The sequence below is a fragment of the Sus scrofa genome, chromosome 12, assembly GCF_000003025.6.
Source record: "Sus scrofa isolate TJ Tabasco breed Duroc chromosome 12, Sscrofa11.1, whole genome shotgun sequence".
Taxonomy (NCBI): Eukaryota; Metazoa; Chordata; class Mammalia; order Artiodactyla; family Suidae; genus Sus; species Sus scrofa.
This window is the reverse complement of record NC_010454.4, coordinates 23,667,719-23,676,110: the sequence shown is the minus strand read 5'-3', so window position 1 is coordinate 23,676,110 and position 8,392 is coordinate 23,667,719. Positions and strand designations below refer to the sequence as shown.

Sequence of the window (8,392 nt, the reverse complement as noted above, 5' to 3'; positions counted from 1 at the left end):
CGCCCTGATGGGTCTGTTTGGTATGCCTGGATTTTGGCATGTAGGGTTTCCTTAAAGGGGAGCACGCCTGGAATCTCTTGCAGGGGCTGGAATGGCCGGGTGGGGTGGGTGCCAGGGCCGAGGGGCTTGCTCCCCTGTGGTCAGTGCCCTGCCCCTCTTTTCTCTCCAGTGAAGTCCCCTCCCCGCGTCCCCCCCTCCCAGGCTTGGCTCAAGGCCAGACAGAGGAGAGGGGAACAGCTGCCGGGGATTTCCAGAGCTTCCAGGGGGAGGTGGGCGCCACCCCTCCGCTCCTCCTTCTGCCCCTCCCCTCCAACCCTCTCCTCCCTCCTTCTCTTCCCTGCTTCTGTGTTCCCTTCCAATCTCCTCCGGTCCTTTTAACTCCTCTCCTCACCCCCACCCTCCTGAAGGGCAGGGTGACAGGGAGGAGAGGGGAGCAGCCCCTTCTCCGTGCATGGGTGCATGTGCATGTGTGCGCGCGTGCGGGGTAGGGGCGTGGGGGGGGGTGCAGGCAGGGCAGGTGGAGCTGGGAAGGCTCTGAGTGCTTGTGGCAGAAGCAGGGCTGCAGGCCATTCGCTGACAGAATTTCAAAGCCCTCACGCAGAACCATGGAATTTAGCATCCTGGAGCTCCGAGGGACTACCTGGCTTAGCTCCTCCCAGATCACAGACAGAGTAAAAGCTCATTTACATAGAGAGGCTTATGGTATGGTCATGGAGAGTCAATGAAAGAATGTTTGTAAAGGAGTTCCTGTGGTGGCGCAGTGGTTAACGAATCCGACTAGGAACCATGAGGTTGCGGGTTCGATCCCTGCCCTTGCTCAGTGGGTTAAGGATCCGGCGTTGCCGTGAGCTGTGGTGTAGGTCGCAGACTCGGCCCGGATCCTGAGTTGCTGATGGCATAGGCTGGCACCTACAGCTTCGATTGGGTCATATGCCATGGGAGCGGCCCTAGAAAAGCCAAAAAGCCAAAAAAAAAAAAAAAGAATGTTTGTATAGACCATGGCACGTATTAGGTGCTCAACACATTTTGATTCCTTGCAATCTCCATCTTGCTGTTTTCAAGCCCCTGCTAGGTGATGTCACCGTCCTTGTTAAGTCATCTGTTAACCTTGCACACACGCTCCCACATGCATAGTCCCAGCCACCGGGTCGGCAGTTGCCTGGTGTCACACAGTGGAGAGCCTGCGGGGCTGACACCCCAGCCCACGTCGTCCTCTTCCTCTTCCCAACCTGTGGCACAGGTTTCCCAGCATGATTCCCCTGAAGGACTGCTGAGAACGCCAGGGCCCAGGCATCTCTCATCACCCCCCTGTCCTGACCCTGGGGTTTCACTGGGTGTGGCTGCCTTGCCCTGCTGCCAGCCCAGAGAAGCTGCGGCCTCTCCGTCCACCCCCACGTCAGCTGTCCAGAGGGTGCCAGGCTGGGGCCCCAGCTGTTGTGCAGGTTGCCAGTGCCTCTGGCTCTAGCCTGGCCAGGGGGCTGTAGCCTCCCCCTCCACCTCCCTGTTGAGGGGTGTTCAGGTGGCATTCCTCTCATCCAGGATTCCTCAGGAACCTGGCAGCAGGGATGAGGGTGGAGATGGGCAGTCTGGAGTGGACAGTTGCCCCAGCCTGCATCATTCAAGAAGCTGACAAGGGGAGCTCCTTTCGTGGCTCAGCGGTTAAGGAACCCAAACTAGGATCCATGAAGATGTGGGTTCGATCCCTGGCCTCGCTCAGTGGGTTAAGGATCTGGAGTTGCCGTGAGCTGTGGTGTAGATTGCAGACACGACTCAGATATGATGTCACTGAGGCTGTGACGTAGGCTGGCAGCTGTAGCTCCAGTTCGACCCCTGTCCTGGGAACCTCCATATGCCGCAAGTGCGGCCCTAAAAAAAAAGCAAAAAAAGAAGAAGAAGGTGACAAGGTGCGAGGTCCCCTCTATGGGATGCTTGGGGCTCTGTCAGAGCTGGGCCCCACCCCCTCCCCAGCTCTCCGCCTTCAGGTCCTGCCTGTGGGGGGCCTTCAAGGTCTAAGCCAAACATTACCTCACAAGGCCCCTGCCTCCTCCCCTCCTTATCCTGCTTTGCTCAACGCCCTGCTTGTAGCCCCCCCACAGCACCATCCCAGCCATCCTCTGCTGTGCTTGTCGCTTGTCCCTATATGCGCTCTTTGCTGACAAGGACCCGATCTGGTTCATTCTCCACTACCCCACACCACCGCAGCTTGCATGTAGTTAGCACTCAGTAAATGGCTTTTGACCTGACTGAACTGGACTCCCACCTGCCTTGGAGATGAAAATTTGTGGGTGTGGGTTGCTTTGAGGGGACAAGCCGAGGACCTGGAGGCTGAAAGCCAGAGTCAGGAGAACAGATCAGGTCTGTCCTCAGCCCTTCCCTCCAAGGGGTGCCCTCCTAATCTTCTCCACCAGGGGGTGCTCTTTCCCCTTCTGCAGAAGGGCCAGAAGCTGTGGCCAGATTAAGGCCACCCGCTCTACAAGCCGCCTTCCATCCATTGCTTTGACTCCATTATCAAATGCAGTAGGAGGCTGGCGGCAGACAGGGAGAAGGCCTACTGTTTTCATCTAACAGAGGGTGAGACCGAGGTTCAGAGAATGTACTTTTCCTCAAAGACATTTAGCCACCACGTGGGCAGGATGGGAACTTGAACCCAGATCTTTGGACTTTTGGTTCAGGGTTCTTTGATGACACCATACGACCCCTTGCCAGCTGCTGGGCCAGGCTCAATCTTGACTCTGAACTGCTCTGGTCTGGAGACTCCCTGACCTCCCCACGCTCCCCTCCCAGCCTCACCTGGCTCTGGGGAAGGTGGGTTCTTCCTCAGGCACCGACTCTGGGTTCGTTTTCCTCTACCCCATTCTTCCTCCCCTCGGGCCCTCTCTCCCCTGGCTCCTGCTCCTCCACCCAAAAGTCTGCTCCAGTGTCCCCCACCCAAATGGAACCATGCCTCACCGACTCACCTGTGCTGCCCGGCCATCTCTTCCTGCTCATTCTGTCAGTGGCCCAATTCCGTTTCACCACCCTAGGTGCTCTTCCTCACCGCACAGTCTGGCCCCCGCCCCAGCCATCCCCTGCTCTACGCAGTGCCACTTCCTCCCGCTCTGTCCTCTCAGTCGTCCTGGCTGCCTCGTCCCCCCCCACACACCCCGAAAGATGGGTGCTCCTCGGGTCCTTCTCACATCTGGTCTCCTCGCTGCGCTGTCCCTGGAGAATCTGAACGACACTCCAGATCCGCCGATGACTTCCAACGCCAGGTCTCTAGTTCTAGACTATTTTTTCTTTTCTTCTTTTTAGGGCCACACCCGAGGCATATGGAAGTTCCCGGGCTAGGAGTCGAATCCGAGCCGTAGCTGCCGGCCTACACCACAGCCATAGCAACTTGGGATTTGAACTGCGTCTGTGACCTACACCACAGCTCATGGCCACACTGGATCCTTAACCCACTGAGTGAGGCCAGGGATCGAACCCTCATCCTCATGGGTACTAGTCAAATTCTTAACCCTTGGAGCCACAATGGGAACTCCTAGCTCAGGACTCTTTTCGGGGAGATGCACCCAGGGTTTAATTTGCCAATCACAACTCCATTGGCCACACAGCCTGCTGGTTAGGTATGTGGACTCTGGAGCCCAACTGCCTGGGCTCATATCCTGCATGGCCTTGGGTAAGATACTCAAGCTCTCTGGGCCTCATTTTCCTCTGTGGAGGCACCAGTTCAATTCCTAGCCCAGCACAGTGGGTTAAGAATCCAGCATTGTTGGAGTTCCCATAGTGGCTCAGCAGTAATGAACCCAAGTAGGATCCAAGAGGATGCAGGTTCGATCCCTGGACTTACTTAGTGAGTTAAGGATCCGGCATTGCCATGAGCTTTGGTGTAGGTTGTCGATGAGGCTTGGCTCTGGTGTTGCTGTGGCTGTGGCACAGGCTGGAAGCTACAGCTCAGATTGGACCCCTAGCCTGGAGACCTCCATAGGTGCAGCCTAAAAAAGCAAAAAAAAAAATTAAAAATTAAAAAAAAAGAATCCAGCATTGCTGTAGCCGTGGCACAGTTCCACTCAAATTCAGCCCCTGGCACAGGAACTTCCATATGCTGTGGGTGAGGCTGAAAAAGAAAAATAAATACATAAAATGAGGAGTTCCCATCGTGGCGCAGTGGTTAACGAATCCGACTAGGAACCATGAGGTTGCGGGTTCGATCCCTGCCCTTGCTCAGTGGGTTAACGATCCGGCGTTGCCGTGAGCTGTGGTGTAGGTTGCAGACGCGGCTCGGATCCCGAGTTGCTGTAGCTCTGGCGTAGGCTGGTGGCTACAGCTCCGATTCGACCCCTAGCCTGGGAATCTCCATATGCCGAGGGAGCGGCCCAAGAAATAGCAACAACAACAACAAAAAGACAAAAGACAAAAAAAAAATAAATAAATAAAATAAAATAAAATGAGAATATTATAACATCTATTTCATAGCTCCTTTGTAAGGCCAAAGTGGAATAACATATACAAAGAATTACTTAACCCAGTATCTGGCATGTCATGCAAATACTCCAGAAACGTTGAAGTTGTTCTAAAATCTTCCATCTCCTTCCTCCAACCCCCGGTTGGTCCCTAAGATCTGGGAGCCTCTAATAATTGGTACCCCTGACCCCTGTGTGACCCCCTCCCCCACTCCTGGCTGCCCTCTCCCCACCCCTTTCTTGTCTCCATTGTGCCACGGTGGCCCTGGCACATCTCCGCTTAAATCCCTGCGCTGGGCCAGGCTAGACTCTCCACGGTGACTTTCCCACCCGCATTTCCTTCCTCATCCCTCCACGCTTCCTGCCACGTACCTTCCGCTGGGCTCCAGCCACAGGGCTAGAGTCTGCTCTCTCCTGCCTCCCCACCTTTGTCCATGATAGTCTTCCTCCCTGGAGTGCCCTCCCCCCGCCCCGCATTGCCTACCCCACTTCACCCCATCCAGGAAGCCCTTGAAAGTTCATAGCCACCTGCTCCTGGAAGCCTTCATCTGTTTCTCCAGTCTTCTGTGGCTCCTTTTCTGGAATCTCAAGCTAGAATCAGGATTGGTAAGACCAGGACCCCCGAAGGCAAGGAGCTAAGCCTATATCTTCATACCCCCAAGGGGCAACTCCACTTTCCCACCACAGTAAGCATTTGTGAATGAAGGAAGGTGATTGGGCTGGGAGAGAACTTTCTTTTTATTTTGTTTCTGGTTTTTAGAATGAGAAAGTTATTGTTAGCACATGGACAAAATTCCTCCTGATAAAAAAAAGGATAACTGGGAGTTCCCACTGTGGTGCAGCGGAAACGAATCCGACTAGGAAGTATGAGGTTGTGGGTTCGATCCCTGGCCTTGCTCAGTGGGTCGAGGATCTGGCGTTGCCGTGAGCTGTGGTGTCGGTCACAGACGTGGCTCAGATCTGGCGTTGCTGTGGCTGTGGTGTAGGCTGGCAGCTGTTGCTCTGATTAGACCCTTAGCCTGGGAACCTCCATATGCCATGGGTGCAGCCCTAAAAAGCAAAAAAAAAAAGGGGGGGGGTAGCAATAACTTACTTCGCACTGAGGGTGGGAGAAGTTTAGAAAGAGGGGGCGTATTAAGAGGTTGTTCAGGAGTTCCCATTGTGGCTCAGCGGTTAGTGAACCAGTCTAGCATCCATGAGGACTAGGTTTGACCCCTGGCCTCACTCAGTGGGTTAAGGATCTGGCGTTGCCGTGGGCTGTGGTGTAGGTCAAAGACTCAGCTTAGATCCCGTGTGGCTGTGGCTGTGGTGTAGGCCGGCAGCTTCAGCTCCGTTTGGGCCCCTAGCCTGGGAACCTCCGTATGCCAGTCTACAAAGACAAAAAGACACAAAAGGGGGGGCCTTCATTGAGGGACCCCCTCCATCCCACGTTGGGCTTTACTGCCTCTAAAGCCCAGAGAAAGAGGGCGTCAGGAATCGTGTGAATTTGGGGGTGGATGGTGGCATGCAGGGAGTGAGACCCAGCTGTCAGAGGGGATGGGAAGCCAGGACAGAAAGAAAGGATGAAAGAGGTGCTGGAGAAGATGGAGTGGGGAGGGCCGGCACAGGATGGAAGTGCAGGTCAAGGTGCAGGAAGAGGTGGGAAGGGCAGCGGGGTGGGGGGAAGAGCGCACTTTCTGGGAAGTGGGAGAGGGTGGGGGAGGTGGGTGCAGTGCATTGTGAGGGAGGAATTGCCTGCCGGCCAGTGTGAGCTCATTTCCTCTCACCGCCTCCTGCAGTGTCTGAGGGCATCAGGCGCTGGAAAAAGTGAGCCAGGGGCACCCCAGAGGCCACCACCCGCCTCCCCTCCTCCCCAGCCTTGGTCCAGTCTGGATCTCCGATGCCATCACTCCCCCTCCCCTACACAGACCACCCATTTGTCCTGAAAGGAAAGGACCCCAAAGCCAGGGTGGCCAGGGTGGCAGCAAGCCTTGGACGGTTGGAGCTGCAGGGCAGAAAGAGTCCGAGCAACGCAGCTGAAGGTTAAGCAAGAAAATACAGACAGTATGACGGATTACAATTAGACGGCAGGAAGGACTTCTCAGAAGTGGGATGTAATTCTGGCTGCACCTGACCTTGATGAGGAGAGGTGGGGAAGGAAGAGGAGTCATTAACTGCCCCTTCATCATTACAAAAGCATCTCTTTCCATTGACCCCCCCCCCAGGAATGTAAAATAAATTTAATAGGGAGTTCCCTCTGTGGCTCAGCAGGTGAGGAATGTGTCTAGTGTCCCTGAGGATGTGGATTCGCTCTGTGGCATAGGCTGACAGCTGCAGCTCTGATCTCCCCATAGCCTGGGAACGTCCATATGCCACAGGTGCAGCCGTAAAAATAAAATAAACGTATGATTTAAAAACAAGTCAATATCTTCTTCAGGCTTACAGGACTAGGGATGGCCTAGCTGGTGTCTGGGCCACAGCAGCCCCCTACAGGGCCTAAGTCCCTGATTGTCATGGGGTGAGGGGGTCCAGGGCTTGGGGCTGATTTGTTCTCAGCAGTCAGGGGGGTGGTAAAGCACATAGATTTTATGAGGCTCATTGCCCCAGAGGAGGGGGGCCATTCCAATAGGCAGAGGTGGCCTTCTCACTTTCACTGCCTGCCTTCCCCTAATCCTATTCCTATTGATCTGTGGCTTCTGCCTTCCCTTCTTCACAATCTGGGTGAAAGAATGCAGGAGACCTTTAAAATGACAAGAAGGCATGGAAAGAGGCAAGCATAGGCTTTCCCCCTATAGAAAATAGGAGGTAGTAAGGATGTCAGTTAGAGAGCAAAAGAACTTGGCAGCAGAAACTAAAGACTGAGGGACAGTCCCTTCCCAGACCATCAGGGGATGGGCTGCAGGGCTCTTGCTTGGGGGCAGGGAACTGAGAATCTGACTCAGGACCCCGGTGGGTCTTCGGGTCCAGCTCAGAGCGAAGCCGAGAAGGGAAGCTGGAGGGTCTCTGCTCAGAATGTCATCCATTGCAGAGGGGGTCTGTGGACTGTCTAGAGGCCTGAGCCACACTGGGGGTCCGAAGGGCTGGATCACCTGCTTCTCTAGTACAGCCCCCATTTCCCTGCCTGCATGGGATCCTGGGCTGAGACTGCCTCGGAGGGGCGTCCTAGGTTGAGGGGCATGGAGCCCCTGAAGGTCCCCCCCCCGCCCCGCCCCATTCCCTCCCCGGTGGGTATAACCATCACTGTCCTTGTCTCAACCCCCGTGAGTCTCTGGATGGAAGGCTCCCTAAGTCTTTTCTCTTTCCCATTCTTCCAACGTCCCTTCTCTTCATCTTCGTCTCTGATTTCCTCTGCCATTCTCTACCCTGTCTCTGTCTTGTCTGCCTCTCTCATGCTTTCTGTGTCTCTCTGTTCATTTCTGACTGGCTGTGTTTCTCTCCGCCTCCCTTTCCCTTCCTTCCTCCCTCTCTTGGTGCTAGTTCTGGGTTCTGTGCCCTTGTCCTCTTTCCTTGGCCGCTCGGATAACCGTCCACCTAGGCCAGACCCCTGGAGGCCGGCCCAAACTGTCACCCCGAGACCACCTCTCTTCCGTTGGCCGTGTTGCGCCTTCCAGCTCCCCTGCCAGCGTGGGTCCCAGCTTCAGCCCTTTGTACCAGTCGGCTACCCCGGCGAGAGGCAGAGGGTGCGCCCCGTCGGGAACTCAGGGGGCGGGGCGAAGAGACGCCCCACCCCCTCTGCGCTCGGCCCCGCCCCTCCCGGGTCCCGGCCGGCGCCCCTAGCAGTGCCCTGGCCGCAGAGACGCCGCTGCCGCCCGATGAATGGAGTCGCCTTCTGCCTGGTCGGGATCCCGCCCCGCCCGGAGCCCCGGCCCCCTCAGGTGAGGGCACTGAGCCAGGGGAGGGGGCGGATCCAGGCGCTGCCGGGGAGCTGACAGCAGGGCTGGGGTCGCGGCGCCCCCGTTCGGAGGGCACAG

The 8,392-nt window shown here is 56.1% G+C and overlaps 1 protein-coding gene across 1 annotated transcript in view; it reads left to right on the top strand.

Moving 5' to 3' along the window:
- Positions 8,172 to 8,392, top strand: part of ARHGAP23 (Rho GTPase activating protein 23) — an 86,242-nt gene continuing 86,021 nt past the window's right edge. The window contains 1 exon segment of the mRNA XM_021067077.1: positions 8,172 to 8,296. Within this exon segment, the coding sequence (XP_020922736.1) occupies positions 8,234 to 8,296 (63 nt within the window). The 5' untranslated portion in view covers positions 8,172 to 8,233.